The sequence below is a fragment of the Rhincodon typus genome, chromosome 4 (genome assembly GCF_021869965.1).
Source record: "Rhincodon typus isolate 14 chromosome 4, sRhiTyp1.1, whole genome shotgun sequence".
Classification (NCBI taxonomy): Eukaryota; Metazoa; Chordata; class Chondrichthyes; order Orectolobiformes; family Rhincodontidae; genus Rhincodon; species Rhincodon typus.
Genome location: NC_063335.1, coordinates 38,622,825 through 38,642,750, shown reverse-complemented (window position 1 = coordinate 38,642,750; position 19,926 = coordinate 38,622,825). Strand labels below are relative to the sequence as shown.

The 19,926-nt window shown below is 42.3% G+C and overlaps 1 protein-coding gene across 12 annotated transcripts in view; it reads left to right on the top strand.

Annotated features, from left to right (window-relative positions):
* LOC109916863 (myelin basic protein) overlaps window positions 1-19,926 on the top strand; it is a 156,812-nt gene that overhangs the window by 36,582 nt on the left and 100,304 nt on the right. For 11 of the 12 annotated variants that reach the window (XM_048596027.1, XM_048596022.1, XM_048596018.1 and 8 more), the window contains one exon: window positions 1,720-1,794. In XM_048596027.1, coding sequence (XP_048451984.1) covers window positions 1,735-1,794 — 60 coding nt within the window. In that variant the 5' untranslated portion in view covers window positions 1,720-1,734. Of the gene's footprint in view, window positions 1-1,719; window positions 1,795-3,592; window positions 3,699-19,926 lie in introns of those variants that run through there. The other variant, XM_048596028.1, reaches the window with a different exon arrangement.

Genomic DNA, 19,926 nt, shown 5'->3' with positions numbered 1-19,926 from the left:
CTATACCTTGTTATCTCAGATTTAAGGTGATTGGCAAAAGAACCAGAATCAGCATTTGAAACTTTTCAAAAAGAAGCAAGTGGTATATAAATGAATGTTATAATTCTCCTACTGTGCATTTCCACTCTTTGCACCGAGGCTAATGCTTATTAAACATCTACCTTATCTGAAAAAAATAACATTGCTCCTTTTCAGCTGTACGGTCCAGCTTCTCTTTTATTGTCCTTTTAACTTGACTACTTCTGTAGTAGTCCTTGCAACTTTCTTTTTCTGATACCTTCAAGGCAGGGCAACCAGTTCTGACAAAATAAAAGAATGGACACTTTGGAAGGGTGTGGTGTTGGACGGTGTAAGGAGGGAGGAGATTTGGGAGGAGAGTAGACCCCTGGGAAGGAGGGGAAGGGGATTAATAGTCATCAAATCAAAAGAATTTCCAACTACAAAACTTTACCCCTCACAATGAATGTTTCATGTACAAAATAGTTTACAGTATGCCTGCACAACCTAATCAATGACACAGAAACAAAGTTGCTGGAAAAGCTCAGCAGGTCTGGCAGCATCTGTGAAGAAAAAATCAGAGTTAACATTTCTGGTCGGGTGACCCTTCCTTAGAACTCACCTGACCCGAAACGTTAACTCCAATTTTTTTCTTCACAGATGTTGCCAGACCTGCTGAGCTTTTCCAGCAACTTTGTTTTTGTTCCTGATTTACAGCATCTGCAGTTCTTTCGGTTTTTATTTACTAATCAATGACACCATGTTTTCTTTCAAAGTTCTACACTGCTTGGACACAAGAATTTACACATCTCTGTCCAACTCCACTCTTCCGAAAAACACATTCAGCTGCCCCTCTTTCTATCTCCACACACCCCACCCATTATAAAAAAATCCTGTCAAACTTGACCAGTCCCCTCAAAGGACTGAAGCACTGCCACTCTAATTGCAACTTTGGACTAGTGATCTTCCAAAATCCCACTAGCACTTTTTACCCCATTGTTGTCTCTTGCCCTCTCACAGCTGAACCCAGATGCATATCGTGAAGGCGATAGTGCATTGTTTATGGTGTTCTCAGTATCACATGGACATCAAACTAAGCCAGCTACTTGCAACACCATTGCGTACAAAAGTATCATTGCTGCACTTTCTTTTCAATTAAAACCTGGGAGAGAAATTGATTTTGGCGAAGAACACGATAACTTGAGTTACTATAGCACTCGATAATTCCCCATTCTCAAACATTCCCTCTCCACAAGCCCACCTTTCCCACCAGATTTGTCTCCCCTTGTGTCACCCCGACTTCCCATGGCCAGTGAAAAAGTGAACGCTCTCTTTATCACCTGACTGACGGCTAAGAATCATTCAATCAAACAGCCCTTTTCTATCCACCCCCAAATCTCTTCCATCTCTAAAACCTGGAGACTCTAGGTCTATGCTGGAAATTTGGCAACTTTCATAACAGTCAATTATTGACTGACTGGAGGTTGCTTGCATTTCAGCCCCCCACTCCACTGTTATATTAAATCAGTAGTGCATTTTACAATTCAAACAATGATCGAGTTATCCTCCAATTACATCTCTTTCACAATGATTTGCAAAAGCAGCTTGTGTGCATTTTTCTATGTTTGGTTGCTGCCGGTTCTAATCCAACAAGTAACATGTGTAAGTTGTCTATCTTAATGTTTTCTATGTCGAATAATTTGTATTTGTTTTCTTTCACAGCTCCACAGAGTCAGAATGGGCAACCTAGCTGGTAAACATAACAGTCATCATAGTCTTACAGACCAGCCTCCTAAAGTAAGGACACTTGCTTAACTAATTAACTTGGCTTTTTATGTGGGTGCATGTAGAATATCTCCAGTTATTGATTTAAACATTTTGCAAAGTCATTTACTATTGACCAAGATATTGATTGATTTCTTTTTTAATCCAATTAGTTAAGAACACTTTTTTGCCTTTAGATAACATTTTATATGAAATGAGGAGATCCCAGAACAAAGCTAACAAAGTACTTTTGACATATAGTCACTGCTGTAATGTAACAAACATGGCAGCCAATCTGTGCACTGTAGACTCCCATGAACAACCATGTGATAATGGTCATATGATTTAGTTTGAGACCTAGAGCACGGAAACAGAACCTTCGGTCCAACTTGTCCATGCTGGCCAGATGTCCTTTATAAATTTAGTCCCATTTGTCAGCATTTGGCCCATTTCCCACTAAACCCTTACTATTCATTTCACATCCAGATGCCTTTTAAATGTTGTAATTGTATCAGTCTCTACCACTTCCTCTGGCAGCTCATTCCATACACACACCACCCTCTGCGTGAAAAAGTTGCCCGTTAGGTCCCTTGTGTATCTGTTTGGACTCACTCACGGGGACAAGACCTTGCCTATTTACCCTATCCATGATTTTATAAACCTCTGTAAAGTCACCCCTCAGCCTCCGATGCTCCAGGGAAAGTAGCCCCAGCCTGTTTAGCCTCTCCTGATAGCTCAAACCCTCTAACCCTGGCAAAACATACTCATAAATCTTTTCTGAACCCTTTCAAGTGTCACAACATCCATCCTATAGGAGGGAGACCAGAATTGCACACAATACTCCAATGTCCTGTGCAGCTGCAACATGACCTCCGACCTCCCAACTCCTGCACTCAATGCACTGACCAATAAAGACAGGCATACCAAACGCCGCCTTCACTATCCTATCTGCCTGTGACTCCACTTTCAAGGAACTATGAACCCGTACTCCAAGGTCTCTTTGTTCAGCAATGCTCCCCAGGACCTAACTGTTAACTGTATAAGTCCTGTCCTGATTTGCCTTTCCAAAATGTAGCACCTCACATTAAACTAAATTAAACTCCATCTGCCACTCCTTGGCCCATTTGATCAAGATCTCGTTGTACTCTGAGGAAACCTTCTTCGCTGTCCACTACACTTCCAATTTTAGTGTCATCTGCAAAATTACTAACCATACCTCCTATATTCGCATCCAAATCATTTGTATAAATGACAAAAAGCAGTGGACCCAGCACCGATCCTTGTGGCATACCGCTGGTCACAGGCCTCCAACCTGAAAAGCAACCCTCTGTCTTCTACCTTTTGAGCCAGTTCTGTATGCAAATAGCTAGTTCTCCCTGTATTCTGTGTGATCTAACCTTTCTAACCAGTCTACCATGAGAAACCTTGTCAAACGCCTTTATTTGTGGTTGAGGGGTAAATGTTGGCTGGTGTACTGAAAACCTCCTGCACTGCTTTGAAATAGGTGCTGAGGTAATTTTTATGTCCTCCTGGGAGTCTAGATGAGGCATCTATTTTAATGTATCCTCTTGATACTTTAATTCTTAGGAGCCTTTTAGTTTTCTGGTCAGTTTTAGGCAGAATGGGCATACTGTGCTGAAACTGCTTACAACTCTTTGGTCACCACAGGATTTCCAAAACCTCCTTAATTGCAGCTGCCTGTCTGATTCATAAAACAATGCTGTGGTATAGTGCTAGCTCACTTGCGAGATAAACAGGAAGCTATTACACCAGCCTCCCTCCTGCCTTCTCCAAAGTTGCAAGGCTTCCTGTGTGTTGTGGCAACGTGGACTGACTGCAGGCCCCTACTCGAACTGTCTCCTGCAATCAGAGCCTCCAAATTCTTCTGATAGCCTTCACCATGAAGTAGAGAAAGCCTTCTCCTCCAGGATGCAGCTGTAAGCAAACCCCAGGACAAAAGTTAAATGTTCATTGCTTTGTTAAAATCATTTTGTTTGAGAGAGCTTAGTGAGATTGGGGGCAAGACAGTGGAAGGTTTGTTTGCTTTACATTTGGAAGAGACCTTAAGGTTGCAGCTTTGTAGTTCTTTGAAAGTAGAGTCACAGGTAGACAGGATAGTGAAGAAAGCGTTTGGTACACTTGCTTTTATTGGTCAATGCATTGAGTATAGGATTTGGGAGGTCATGGTGTGGCTGTACGGGACGTTGGTTAGCCCACTGTTAGAATACTGCATATAATTCTGGTCTCCATGCTATAGGAAAGATGTTATTAAACTTTGAAAGGGTGCAGAAAGATTTACAAGGATGTTGCAGCGGTTGGGGGGGTTTGAGCTTTTGGGAGAGGCTGAATACTCTCGGTCTATTTTCCCTGGAGTGTCAGAGGTTGAGGGGTGACCTGTGTAGACGGGCATAGATAGGGTGAACAGCCAAGGTCTTTTCCCCAGGGTAGGTTTAAGGCTAGAGGGGAAAGGTATAAAAAGGACCTGGGGGGCAACTTTTTCACACAGAGAGTGGTACATGTATGAGCTGCCAGAGGACGTGGTGGAGGCTGGTACAATTACAACATTTTAAGGGCATGAGTGAGAGGGGTTTGGAGAGATATGGGCCAAATGCTGGCAAATGAGACTAGATTAATTTAGGATATCTGGTCGGCAGGTATGAGTTGAACCGAGTGGTCCATGCTGTACAACACTATGACTGTATGGTGTGCAAAAGTGATAAGTTCAGAGGTTGGGAAAATTGGAAGCAATGGGAGTGAGGGGGAGGGGCAGTTCATGAAATCAGGATTGCCTCCGATTTGAGTTGCAAATCCTCATTCTGAACTGGGTTTTTTTTTGATTTAGTGCTAAATCAAAGACGCTCATCACAAGGTGATGAGCATAGTTCATAGCCAGCAGTTACTTCATTACTATTGTGTTTGATCTAATAAATTCTGAAGTAACAATCTGCAACAACTTTTTTCTGCCATGTTGATTTGCCAATTGCTTATTTTGTAAAATGATTTCTGCAGAAACATTGAGGTAAATGTATTTTCAATTTTTTTTTTGTTAAGATTCCTCTTTCTCTTGCCTCACGTCCTCCAGCTTTTTGAAACAATCACTTCTAGTGAGATACTGCTGTCTATCAACAATACCATGGTGGTCATTGGTGAGGGATAGAGAAGAGTATTTAAGTAATTTGAAAGTGGAGAACCCTTCCACTTATGAACAATTGAAGTTTCCACACCAGGGGAAACAATGTAGTAGAAGTGTCTGTCCTTGAGCAATGGGAGACTTCATTCCTGTTTTGAAATCAGACTCCTACAGCGCATTTACAGTCTCAATTTAAAATTTATCATATTACAGCCAGTTTTCCCAGGGTTCTGAAAATGTTGAAAGAGAGGCGATGCTGATTGCCCACCAAAGCAACCCCCTCGTTCTCGTGTGTTCTCGGGGATTCTTGGTTTTTCCGATAGTCAGTCATAGGATTGGATTAAAGGTCCCCCTGCTGGAGGATTTGAAGGGGACATGGCACGTAAGATCCAAAGAGTGGTTTTCCCAAAGTCGACTTATCCACTCCTGCCTCCAGTTTAGTTTTGCCCATTTTAATTTAATCACCTGTGAGAGGAACCTATGCCAAGCTTCCAGCCTGGCAAGTTTGTATGCATTGGCTGTGGGGGTCTATCCTTCATCAAAGCTCCCCTGCTATTTTCCTCCCCACCCAACATCCACCCAAGGCGGAAAAGAGAATGACCTTTCAACCTCCCAGGCCAGGGCCTGCTGGCTCAGTACCTGGAGAGATCCCACTCTCTCATGGGCTGAGTACAGTGCAATTTGCCTCCTCATGTCCCCCTAGTACAGAACCAGCACTGGCCACGACCAATGGTGGTGCGATGGGTGCTTGGAAGCTGCTGTTCTCAGCTCTAAGGCAGGACTTTGTGTTCTTCAGTAGGTGCACGTCCCTCTTCCAGTCTAATGAACAGCTTATGACTAAATGGCTGCAGGTCATCTGTTCTTTGCCTGAGTAGCTCAGGAATTTCAGCAGGAGTGGAGTTGGGGAGGCCAGAGTATCTCGAAATGTGTCTCGAGTACAAATGCAGGGAAGTAAATCACTGGTTACAGCTCAAGTAGAACATTCCACCCAATTCTGTAACACTCACTTTCCAAAGGTCTCCAAGGACTTAGAAGATGAACGGGAATCGCCAGGATGGTAAATCAGATGTGACACTAACTAATCTTACAACTGAAGAAGCTGTACCTAGGTATCTTTGTACCTAAGATGGTGCAGTAATTGGCGACTTATAAACTTTTCACTGTACTCATTTGAGTGTATGTGACCAGAAAGCTGATTCAATTCAATTGTGCAGGAAGACCTAATGAAGACAGGATTGCTCTCCATGGAGCAGTGTGGGGGAAGATTTAAAAGAGGTAATCCAAATTTGAGAACCTTTTGAGTGAATGGAGAGAAACTGTTCCTATGCACAGGGCTGTTGATAACCAGAGAACACAGCTTTTAAAGATAATTGGCAAACAAAAGCTGAAGGGTAGGAATGTTTTGGGGAGATAGCTGTGCAGAGAAGATTCTTTAATTTAGTGAGTCACTGTGTTCTGGAACACTCTGTCTGAAAGGGTGTTGAAAATGATTTAGTGGTGACTTTCTCTGGGGCGTTGTACTTGAAGATTACAGGCATAGGAGGAGAAGAGAAAATGGAGCAGAGATGATTTGATAGCTGTTTTCAAAGATGGGCAAAGGATCAAATGGTCACCTTTTTCTGCACTGTATTGATTTTTCTTGCAAGCCGGTTGGAAAAGAGAAATTGTAGCACTACATGCTTTAAAAACAATAACACAGGTATGATAACCTGATGACATCAGGCTCCTAGACCTTCCACAGCCCGTTGTTATCGCTGCTGTTTGAAAGCAATGTCTCTGTCTTTAAAAAAAGTGTTCAGCTTTCAAGCATTTCATCAAAAAATTTGGAGCTCGACTTTCAGGAGGCAATGTCCTGAAGCACTTCAGACAGAAGTGTGATGAAAATCTGGAACACTCTTCCTCCAAAAGTTGAATTAAACTTAAATATTTTTAATTTAACAATCTTGATACCAGGTGTACCAATGGTTAAGGAGGCAAAGTGACTGGCTGGATTTGAGATACAGATCCATGATTTAATCGAGTAATAGAACAGGTTTGAGGAGCTGAAAGACCTGCTTCTGTTCTGAGGATCCCAGATTGTTAAAACACGTTTTAAATCATTCACATTCTTTTCAATGTTGCAATGTATAGAACCAAAGAACCATGTTTGTGCAGATATATCTATATACACGCCCAAGTGTGCACGTGTTAGGCTGTTGTTGTTGTTGATGTGTTGTTTTTGTCTTACATGTTAAATTCAGCTGGCAGGAAAACTTCCAGCTGTTAGAGCATGTGTGGTAACATGGAGGAGACACAGAGGTCCACACCCTGTGATCAAGTGGTTGGGGCAGGAAATTACCACAAGAAGGATCCTCTTAAAACTAGCAGCACAGTTTCCATTCTCTGATATGCTACTCCTGAGCAAGATAAAGAACCATGAGAAAGCAAATCTAAATATTTCTGGTGGTTTTGCAAGATGATGTACTGTGGATCTTAGTTAATGGTGTCTCTGACTTTCTTGCCTGATGAAGAAACAGGAAAGTGCAGGTCTGGCAGTGTCTGCACAGAGAGACAGAGACACTGTTCAGATAAGTGACTGTTTCATCAGAATTGAGAGCAGTTTTATTTTCCCCAGCGGGTACAGAGGCAGGGCTGGGAGTGCAGAATTTAAAGGGAAAGTACTTAACAGGTTGGAAGGTATGAGTAATAAAACAAGAAAGGAAAAGATAGTGTACCAAGCAAAGAATCTAAAGACCACAGCAGAACCATTGCCAGCAGCTGATATCTGAAAACCTGGGAGCAGTGGTTATGATCTAAATTTGGGAGATACGTGAACTCAGTTGGCTGGGCAGCTAGTCGGTGGCACCAATAACACCGGTTCAATTTCTGTTTTTGGTTAGGGTTACTATGAAGGCTCTGTGTTCTCAACTTCACCTCTCCACTGAGGCTTGGTGACCCTTAAGGTTAAACTCGCTCCTGAGTCATTTATCTCTAATAAGATTACAGCCTATGATGCTCTGGGGCTATGGTGACTTTCATTTTAGTCGATCTGAATTGAGTAACTTTGCTTCTAAGCGATAGTACTGCTCCATAGAGGATGGTCGAAGGTAGCCTTTTGTCCCCACAATGGACCTACAGCACCACAAACTTTTAGAGACTTTTTTTTAATTTAAAGGACAAAACAGATAAGGAACTTGTAGTGATACATCTGTGCATTAATTCAACTTGTTGCAAAGTTTGTGTTCATTTTTTAAATGTAAGCTTTTTTTGATCTTTAAGTAAAGACTCACAGCTGAAGTTATTTCTATCAGAAATTGAGGATTGTGAATTGAGTTTGCTTGTATCTGGGGAGAGCTGTTTTCCATGGTAACTTGTGGAAGAAACATGCTGATCACAGACACACACAGTACATGGGGATATATTCCCACTTGACTCTTTTTAATATATTAGACTTCTGTGGTTTCCATTTATAGAGTTCATTAATGCCAAGTTTGTTTTAATTGTGAAAGATGTCTTTTATTTTTAAATTACTCCTGGGTGAAATTCTGATGAGCCTTCACATTACTTCAGTTGACTTGATCGACCAAACATCCACTGGCTGTTTTTATTTGCACATCCTGCTGGCCTCCTTTATAAAACAAGCAATTTAAAAACTGTGGGTGGGGGACAATCTGAGAGATTAACAGAAAATATTTGGGCAACTGGTCAACAGCAGTTGCAAAATGAGAGGTTTTCAGACAAAGTAGTTCTGAATATTTTTAGACCAGGAATGTGAAACCTGCAATTAACACACCTTTTCACAACTACAAGATGGCAAGGAGATAGTCTGAGGTACACTCACTGTTGTGACACAGGTAACATACAACAAGTTTGCACAAGCAGACAGGCACTAAACTTAAGATAATCTAGTGCTGGTTGATAAATTTTGTGCTCCTCTTCAAAAAAAAAGTGCCATGCCATCTTTTACATCCACCTTAGAATAGCAGATGGAGCACCCATTCAATGTGTAGCTTTAAATACTAGCACCTCGAGCAGGGCAGCTCTAATTGACAGTGGGCATATCAACCCGGCTTCTTTTTTCGTATTCAAGCCCTGGAATAGGACTCGAACTCACAAGCTTGTTGAGACTGCCTCCAATTGAGCCACAGAAACTGGAGCACCAATTCCATGAATTGATAACTTCTTTTACGTAGCCTGAAACAGGATACCTGATGCCTGAAAATGTTTCTTCAGATATCCCACAAACCTGTGGTGCCCATCACCCGAAGGAAAGGACCGAGGGAGACACGTACTTTTGAGGTTGCCCTACAAGTCACACTCCGTCCTGGCTTGGATGTATATTGCTGTTCCTCCTCCTCTATTAGGGCAAATTTCTAGCCACCTTGTGGGAGTGCCTTCACAGCACAGATGACAGCAGTTGGAAAAAGGCAGCTCAGTTCGGCCATGACAATCACCACCACCTTACGGCATCTCCCACATCACCAGAATAAAGTAGTAAAAGTTTTGCTCGATGGAATTCACTTTTAACCGAAGTTAAACAAAATAGATTTGGAGATGGTAAGAAGAAAGACTTTGCAAGAGTGAGCGTTATTTATAAAAAAAGGCTATTCAAGGCACTTGAGACTCTTTTTTTTATTTAAAGAAAACCTGCTCTCCATGACACAATTTCAATTTTGACTGACACTTGAACAGTGTAGGTACATTTCCCCTTCACCTTTGATTTGTACTGGTACTACTTTAAAGGAAGGAAGATATAATGAAGCACTCCATCTAGACTCTTAATGGCTTTTCCATCTCTCTCCTCTCTTTATTATGAAAAGATTTGTGTAGTTTCTTGATATAGAGTCTATAAATACCATGGTTTTTACAAAACTGTTGAAGACAGTATGTTTTGTTTAGATATTACTTTCTGCATGGTGTTCGGATAAACTTCACCTGGTTTGATCCACCAAAAATCCAGTAGCTGTTTTAATTTGTCCGACTGTCTTTTTAAGATCATTGTGAAATAAAATGATGTCAAAACATTTATAATATGTGAATGTGAAAAATGAGGTATCAACAGAAAATGATTGAAATGAACAACTGGTCAGCAGCACATTAGAAGCCAAAGATGCTTTCGGAGGTAACCTCCGATGTCTATTAGCATGGAATTTGTTGACTTGCCATAAATCCTGGGACCTGTAAAATATTTCTTATGGATTTAAGAAACCCATGGCAATCATTGTCCATCTGATGTGGATCTAATAAGATGGTGAGTCATTTTGAATCCCTGTAATTCCTCATCTGAACGCAATTGATATTGGCTCAGCAGCAGCCCTTGTCTAAGGCAGGATGATTTTCCTTTTTAGCAGTGTTTCCGTGCAGCTCTCGTCTTCCTTGAGACTAGAGTATAGGAGATTCTTTCAAGGTAAAACAGTCGACATCCTAACTTCAAATCCTTTTCACTTGTCACCACCTAACCTACACTGGCTGCCAACTTGAGCAACACCTCACTTTTAAAATTCTCATTTTCAAATCCCTCCTTGGCTTTGCCCCTCCCGATTTGTCTGTAATCTCCTCTAACCTTCTGAGATAGCAGCGCTCCTCCAACACACACATCTGACTATCACCCCCTCATCCACTTTCAATCACTCCAACAATGGTGGTCAGGCTTCAGCTGCAGACACCTTTAACTCTGGAATTCCATTCCTAAATCACTCCTTCACGTCCTTTTTGAAATCTCTTTTGGTGATCTGTTCTAAATTTCCCTTGTGCCTCGGCATCAAATTTCATTTTATACCACTCTCTAAAGAATTCCTTGGGGCATTTCTTGCAATATTATGGGCATTGTTCCTCCAGTGTATTCTGTATGTCATGTGTACTGTTGATCGAGGAGGGTGCCTACTGAGTTCATTAGTTGTGGCACCAATCGAGCAGATTGATTTATACCTCAGATGGTGTCAAGCATCTTCGGATGTTGCACTTCGCCTATCCAGGTGCTGGTGAGCTTTTGTCCCAGTCCTTCCTTCAGCTATGTAGATGGTGTGAGGGATTTAACAACAATCAGTTGGATTTTCCCTGTCATGAGGTGAGGTTATTCCTAAACCCCTGCCATAAGACTGCAATTTGGGTCAGAGTCTCACTGAGGGGGCATATTATTCATCGCGATTTCCCCTACAGCAGCCAGTTAGGCCGGAAGATGGGCTCACTGTCTAATTAAGGATGATGGCGTGACTCTGTGTGTGAGGGAGGACCAATCAGCAGCCATGAAAATACTAGCACCAACAGGTGAGCCATTTTCCCAGCTCCATCTCATGACTGTTTTGTGCAGAAGTGGGGTTTGAGGCTGAAGGAAGAGGTAATGCTGGTGAAACTTCCTGCATAGATAAGAGCCTACTGAGGTCATTGAGGAGCCTGTCTGTAATTTCCCAGTCAGTCCCCAGGTTCCCACAGGGAGCAGAGGCCTCCCAGCCACTGGCTTCAGGCACGGTAGCCACAGACCACTCTGTAGTGATAATGTCACTGAAGGTCACCTCGGCTACTGTTTAGAGGAAACTCGTTCAAATCCCACTTTGGCAGCTAGTAGACTTTAAAATTCAATTAATTAAAATCTTAAATTGAGGGTAGTTTTTTTGGTGATGCTGACTCTGAAACGATTATCTTTTATTCTAAATGCTTACCTGGATTGCTACTGTCCTTTTTCATGAATAGAATCTACCTGGTCTGACCCATACATGACTCCAGAACCAGAGCAAAATATAGCTGACTGTTTAACAGACTTTCGAAATGGCCTAGCAAATCACTCTGTCTGACCACGATTCTGGGTAAAAATCAAACACTGGCCTTCCGAGCAATGCCCACGTCCAGTGAAAGAACAAAAACAGGCAAAATAAAAAGAGAGAGATGGATTCCTCAAGATGGAGGTGCCATCTCTCCAACTTCTTTAAATAGAGTATACAGCATGAAAACAGAAACTCGTCTGTGCCAACCAGACATCCCAATCTGACCTAGCCCCATTTGCCAACACTTGGCCCATATCCCTCTAAACACTTTGTGTTCATGTACCCATCCAGATGCCTTTTAAATGTCATGGTTCCACCAACCTCTATTACTTCCACTGACGGCTTGTTCCATGCACGCCCTACCTTCTGTGTGAAAAAGTTACCCCTCAGGTCCTTTCTAAATCATTCCCTTCTCACCTTAAAACTGCACCCTCTAGTTCTGGACTTCTCCACCCTAGGAAAAAGACCTTAGTTAATCATGGGGCCTATGCATGCCTCTCATGATTTTATAAACCTCCATAAGGTCACCCCTCAGTCTCTGACACGACAGGGAATTAAAAGCCCCAACCTCGTCCTATAGTTCAAACCCTTCAGTTCAGGCAACATCCTTTTTAAATCTTTTCTGCACCCTTTCAAGTTTAACAACATCTTTCCCATAGAACAGCGACCAGAAGTGAACGCCGTATTCCTAAAGTGGCCTAACCAACGTCCTGTACAGCTGCAACATGATATCCCAACTCCTATACTCAGTGTTCTGAGCAATGAAAACAAGCATGCCAAACACCACCTTCACTACCCTGGCCAACTGCGACTTCACTTTCAAGGATCTATGTATCTGCACCCCAAGGTCTCTTTGTTCGGCAACACTCCCTACTTCCCTACCATTAAGTGTATAAGTCCTGCCCTGATTTGCCTTTCCAAAATGCAGCACCTCACATTAAACTAAATTCAACTCCATCTGCCACTTCTCGGTCCATTGGCCCATCTGATCAAAGTCCCTTTATACACTGAGATGATCTTTTTCACTGTCCTCTACACCACCTATTATGGTGTCATCTGCAAACTTACTAACCATGCCTCCTATATTCACATCCGAATCAATTATATAAATGATGGAAAGCAGTGCACCCAGCACCGATCCTTGTGGCACATCACTGGTCACAGGCCTCCAGACTGAAAAACAACCCTTCACCATTACTCTCTGTCCTCTGCCTTCAAGTCAATTTTGTATCCAAATGGCAATCTGAAACAAAAGTGTGTTTTGCAGCCTGGCCCATCACTGCTGTGGAGGGGAGCACTGCTACTTTACAGTCCACAACAGTGCTGTGAGGGCACAAGTTTAAAATTCACCAGGGCAGCTGGTAGAATTTAAACTCTGAATTTCATAAAATATGTTAGCCATTGTTAGAAATGGCGACCATGATTGTTATTAACAAAAAAAATCAAGCTGATTCACTCAGGAAGGAAATCTGCCGTCTTTATCTTATCAGGCCTATGTGCGACTCCAGACTGACAGCAATATGATTGAATCTTAACTGCCCTCTGAAGTGACCTAGCAAGCCACTTTGGGGATGAGTGACAAATGCAGACCTCACTAACAACACCCACATCCTGTGAAAGTATTCAATGAAAAGAGGTAGAAGGAAGAAACCAAAGTTATGCAGGGACAATTCATGAAATTGCTACCTTCTGTGCTGTTCTTTGATTAATTTCATTTATTGTCACAAGTACCTATGTGTAGTGAAAAACTTTATTTGCGAGCAGTACAGGCAGATCATCATGAGTGAGGGCATACAGATCATAGGGTGAAAAAAAAACTTGGACAGTGTAAGGCACATAAGTTATACTGCAAGGGACGTGTGCTAGGGAAGATCAGCATTATTTGAAGTTAGAAAGTCCGTTCGTCAGCCTAACAATCGCAGAGAAGAAGTTGTTCTTGAACCTGCTGGTGTGTGTGTTCAAGCTTCTGTATCTTCTGCCTGGTGGAAGAGGTTGTAGGAGATCATTACTGGGATGGGATGGCATGGGTCTTTGATGTTAGCAGCCTTTCAAGCAAAAAGATGTGTAACTGGAGTCCATGGATGGAAGGTTGGCTTCCATGATGGTCAGGGCTGTGCACACAACCTTCTGTAGTTTCTTACAGTCCTGGGTAGAGCAGTTGCCGTATCAGGCCGTTATGCACCTGGACAGAACACTTTCTGTGGTGCATCTGTAAAAGTTGGCGGGGGTCTTTATGGACATGCCAAATTTCCTGATGAAGAAGAGACGTTGTTGTGCCTTCCTGACCATTGTATTTACGTGGGAAGTCCAGGACAGGTTGTCAGTTCTCGTCACTCCGAGGAGATTGACACCCTCAAGCCTCTCAAACTCCGCTCCGTTGATGTAGGTGGGGGCATGTTCTCTTCCTTTCTTTCTGAAGTCAGTGATCAGTTCTTTAGTTTTGCCGACATTCAGAGAGAGGTTGTTATCATTGGACCATGTTACCAAGCTCTGTACCTTCTTTCTGTAATCTGACCCATCCATTGTTTGCTATCTGTCCTATATGAACTTCTGTATGAATGTAAGATTATAGCAGTTTCTTAAAAAAAAATCATAGCTGTGACTGGGCTTTTATTCCTTCTTGCAGTTGTAACAGTTGTATGATTTTAATCTTGTGTGAAAGCTCTAGGAAACTGCCATAAAATGTCTTGTTCAGTAATCGCTTTGCAGTGAAAAGAAATTTGTAGCTTCTAAACAGCTGCTTTGAATCTGGGAGAAAATTGGCCTTCAGCAGAGTAGATTAATACAAGTCCCAATAAATGCTGTCAAAGCTGCAGTTTGCAGTGCCAACCTGCAGCCTTCCTAGTTCTGAATTAGATTATCTGCCATCCAAGATGATTTGGAGTTGTTTTATCTCAAGATGTTAAGTGTGGTTTCCATGTCGGAACAAAATCTTCCAGTGAAGTCTAAGTGAGCAATAGGTTGGAGTCCACTATATGAGAGAGCTGTTTAAAGTGTCACCGTTTGTTGTGTCCTCATGGGCTATGTATAAGCTATTTGGCTCATAAATGTACGCGTGTTGGGGACAGCTCCCCTGGTGCATGCTGAAGTTGGTCATACCAGAGTTCAAAAGGACAGCAAGGCACAGCCACAAAGAGGGCATTTGTTACCCAAGGAGCTTCATTTGGCTAGCCACCTGACCTCTCGCCCATCAAAAGCAGCTTTGCAGCGCTCACTGACCGACTTTCTGACTTCTAATCCAGCCACACATCAAAATTAAACATGGGGAGGCAATAGCCTAGTGGTATTATCACTGTTAATCCCAGGTAATGTTCTGGGGACCCTGGATTCCATCCTGCCACAGCAGATGGTGGAATTTGAATTGAATAAAACGTGGAATTAATCTAACAATGACCGTGAATCCATTGTCAGTTGTTTGAAAAACCCGTCTAGTTCACAAATGTCCTTAAGGAAAATGTCAGTCTGGACTACATGTGACTATATGGTTGACTCTTCTATGTCCTCTGGGACGGGCAATGAATGCTGGCTTAGCCAGTGATGCCCTCATCCTTGAATGAATAACAAATGAAACATTCTCATTTTTCTGTTTAAATCCCTTGAGATCCTCACTTCCACCGTGTCTCTAAATATTCTCTTTCATTCCTTCAAAAAATACTCTAGAGTTGATGGGAATCAGTGATTCCAAATATGACCAGGTGTCCGTGCGTGCACGAGAGCAGAATCTGACCTCACGGCAGCCTAAAATGCCCCAATGACCTTCACCCGCCTCAAGATGCTATGACTAAAGAGTTGGTCAAAGTAGGTTTTTAGAAGTTCCTCAAAGTAGGGAGAGACAGATAGGTGATGCCAGAGGTCATGACCCGGCTAGTTGAAAGTATGGCTGCTATTGGTGGAATGATGGAACATGAGCCGGCTCAAGAGGCTAGACTTGGAAGAGTGCAGAGATCTCGGAGGATAGTGGGACTGAAGGAAGCTTCAGAAATAAGAAGGGGCAAAGACCCTGGAGGGATTTGAAGAAGTATGGAAGTACAGATAGCACAACGTGCAGGCAGGGGTCATTTCAACGGTGGCGTGGTAGCTCAGTGGTTAGCACTGCTGCCTCACAGCACCAGGGACCTGGGTTCAATTCCACCCTCAGGCGACTGTCTGTGTGGAGTTTGCACATTCTCCCCGTGTCTGCGGGGGTTTCCTCCGGGTGCTCCGGTTTCCTCCCACAGTCCAAAGACGTGCAGGTGAAGTGAATTGGCCATGCTAAATTGCCTATAGTGTTCAGGAATGTGTAGGTTAGGTGGGTTTATAGGGGGATGGGTCTGGGTGTGATGCTCTGTGGGTTGGTGTGGTCTCGTTGGGCCAAAGGACCTGTTTCCACACCGTAGGGATTCTATGATCTTCTATGATCAATGTGGTTTTGATGTGAATTTAATCTGGTCCTTGTAACTATGTCCCTTTCATGAGTGCACTCATCTCCAGGCAGTTTGATGGCTGGAACGAAGGAAGTTTCATTCAGCAGTCAGTTAGATGTAACCTGATCAGGGAATTTCTTCACGTTCATGCTAGATGAAAGTTAGAGAATGGAGATGATTTGAAGTAAATTCAAATGGAATCCTGGGGTGAGGGCAATAATTTCAATCTCCCCAAAGCAATGAAGTAATAGTGGGTCAAGATGACTGGAAAGGGATTTTTGTTATAGTGGGTATCACTGGCAAGGCAAGTGTTTGTTGTCCATCACTTATTGTCTATGAAGCTGATAATGAGCAGCTGCCTTGAACCACTGCAGTCCATCTCTATTTGCGCTCATTGCTGTCAGGGAGGGAGATCCAGGATTTTGATTGAGTGACACTAAAGGATTGGTGATTATAGTTTCAAGGCCGGATCATGTATGGCTTGGAGGCAGACTTGCAGCTGGTGGTGTTTGTACATCCTTCTGGATGGTAGAGGACACTGGTTTGAAAGGTGCTGTCAAGGCTCAGCAAGTTGCTGCAGTGCATCTTTGAGATGGTGTTACTGAAACGTACACCATTAGTTGGCCTTTTGCCCTTTACATCGTGAATAGAATATGCAGCATCACCCACTGGGAGTGTGAACTGATAACAGTGCAGAGAACAGCAAGGGACAGTCTAGAACTTAGGAGTGATGGGACCCACACTCCTCCCGTCCGCAAAGAAATTTTAAGAATTGTGAAAGAAAGCAGGAATGATGGAGAAGGAAATGGCATGAATTAAATGTGATTGAGGTACAAAAGGTAGAAATAAAGCAAAATCTAGATGGGAAAGAGAGAGGTACGGTGAAAATTCAAAATCACTAACAAGAATGTACCAACTGCAACAATTTGATTAAATTGTTTGAATTGTCCTCATCCTGACCCAGAAAGATTGCTTGGTATTGCATTAGCATTAGTCACATTGTTAAAGTATTACCTAGACATTATGAAGGAACTGTTCTGCAGTGAACTTAATGGACAATTATGTATATCCAGCTAGTTCTTCAAAATAATGGGTGTTTAGGGATGATATGCCATTTGTGCAAAGTAAGTGATGTAAATTGACCAGAAAGTTCTTTGCAAGTTCCAGTGTACCTCTTCATTCCTTTGAACTTGCTGTCCGCTTTATACACGGCATACTGTTTTCCAGCAAGATCGAACTTGTTGATGCAGTGCTCATGCAGAGAACATGAGGTGAGAGAGAAATGAACATAGCTCACAGAGTATTATCCTCCCAATTGCTCAAGGTGCTTATACAGGCAGTAGCTGAAACATAACAGATCATAAAGTTTGATTTCCCACTCTGTGTTGATCTAGCTAGTCACCAGACTGGAACACAATTGAGATTTTACCTTGAGCCTGTGCCCTAAGTCAAGAAGCAGGAGACTAGGCTAGGATTAGCTCTCCAGATTGCTATCCAATGCCTAACCCTTTCCCAGAGGTGGCTCTGTGTATACATGTGTATAGCAAATGAGGACATACTTGAGATTGCTTGTGATGCTTGATTAGTCTGCCATCACCAAATATTAGACTTTAAGAAAGACAAATCAAGGAATGTACATCACTCTATTGGAATCACAGCTGAAACAAGTAGATCTCCCTTTAAAAGTAGGGATATGTGTTGATGTTGGAAGTTGAACAGTAAAAATCATGATTGCTAAAGTGCAGCTGTTGTTGGTGCAGGTTGAAGGTCCCAGGACTGCAAGTTGATTTTATTTCTGCTCTTTTTTGTTGAAATGATAATATTTCTCATCAACTACAATGTAAAAACAGTAACTTGGCTTGAATTTGTAAAAGATGCTTTATAAATGCATCTTTCGCAGCCACTTAATGATATTTTAAGTATAGTCACTGTTGTAACATAGGGCACGTGGCAGTAAATTTGTGCACTGCAAGCTCCCACAAAAGCAGTAGGAAACTTGTGATAATCTGTTTCAATGATCATGGTTCAGATGTAAATATTGTCCAGGATACACAAGAGCCAACTTGCTTTTCTTTCTATAATTTTGTGGGATACCTAGCATTCATCTGAATCATACAGCCTTTTTTCCAAAAAAAAGTCAGTCATTGAAGAGCTGCCACTTTCAACAGTGGAACAGTCCCTCAGTTTTACACTGGAGTATCAGCATTGGTATTTGTGCTTTTGCCTTCAGAGTCACAAGGTTCTAATCGAAACCAAGTGTGCTAAGCCACTGAGCCACAGCTTCCAGCATAACATGCACCTGTCCCCTTGACAAATATCATTGTTGATGGTTCACTTTGACCACAAATCTCCAGATGAATGGTTTTTGCTAAAGAAGCACCATCTGGTATATCTCACAACTGACAATTTCACTCTATTCTGATATCGATAGTGTCTTAGAACTGTGCTTGTAAAATGGATGAACAGGTTCCTTTTCTTTAAACTGTGACACGGGAAATATGGCATTTAAATTGATGCTACCAAATGCATCAGGTATCGACAGAGAAATTCTGAAATAATTCCAGCAATCATAACTGTTAGATCCCCAGCTGCAAACAGAGTAAATCTTGCATCCTGTCCTTCTGCATCACGGAATTAATCAACATTACAGGCGTTAATATGAGGCCTATTATGTAGCTTAGAAAGAAAGAAACTCTTCTCTTTTATCTGTGCTGCACTTCAACAGTTTGTGGAGCAGTTACAAAGCCACGATGTATGCTTCTAGTTGTAACTATTTTGTCCTTGATGTGGTAAAGCTGCTCAAGGTTCTATAAATATCAGCTAAGTCTCTCTGAAAACAAGTAGAGATAGGAGCAGAAGTAGGCCATTCAGCCTCTTGAACCTGTTCCACCAAAAGGAATTAAAGGGCAGCTGGATGAGTGAGTGATTGTTCATTACATTTTTGTAAACTGAATGGGGAGTGATTTTTGTGTAAGAGTCAAATAAATACAGTAATAATTCTTGCTAGTTGCCTAGCTTATTGCACTTTTTTTTAATACTTGTAAATGGCCTTGAAGTTGCTATTCAACTATTAGCGTGTATTGGAAGGTTTTGGTCTCACCAATCACAGTATCCATTTAACTAAAACAATTGTCAACGATTCACGGAAGAGATATTCTAAAATTTGGTTAAAAAAAAGTGACCTTTTTATAAGGTGAGGTGTAGGAAGGCACTTTAGGCCCTGGGTAACAAAAGGTGATGGTGATGGGGCAACAGAATCCATGGCTGTGCAAATTGCCAGAATTGAAGGAATGCACCGTTGCTTCATCACCAACACCTAGTCCATCCATGTCCACACGCTGGTCAAGACAGCACAACAACGCCTCTACTGCCTCAGGAGGCTGAGGAAATTCGGCACGTCCACAAGCGGTTCTACCAAATTTTTATAGATGCACCATAAACAGTATCCTATCTTGATGAATCACAGCGTGCTATAGCAACTATTCTTCCCAACACCACAAGAAATTACAGGGAGCCATGAACATAGCCCAGTGCATCATGCAAACTAACCTTCCATCATTGACCCCATCCATATTTCTCATTGCCTCAGGAAAGCAATGAACATAGTCAAAGACCCCTCCCACCCCAGTTATAGCCTCTTCCATCAGGCAGAAGATATAAAGCTTCGAATACACATACAAGCAGGTTCAAGAACAGCTTCTTCCCCACTGTTATCAGACTTTTGAATGGACCTCCCAAATGTTAATGGCGCTCTCTCAGGCTCTTCTTACCCATGCTGTCTCCCCCTTCCTATCTCCTCCTCTCTCTCACTGCCCTTTCTTCTTCCCCCTTCCCTTCCCTCCTGCTCTCTCTCTGTCTCTCTCTCTGTCTGTCTCTCTCTCTGTCTCTCTCT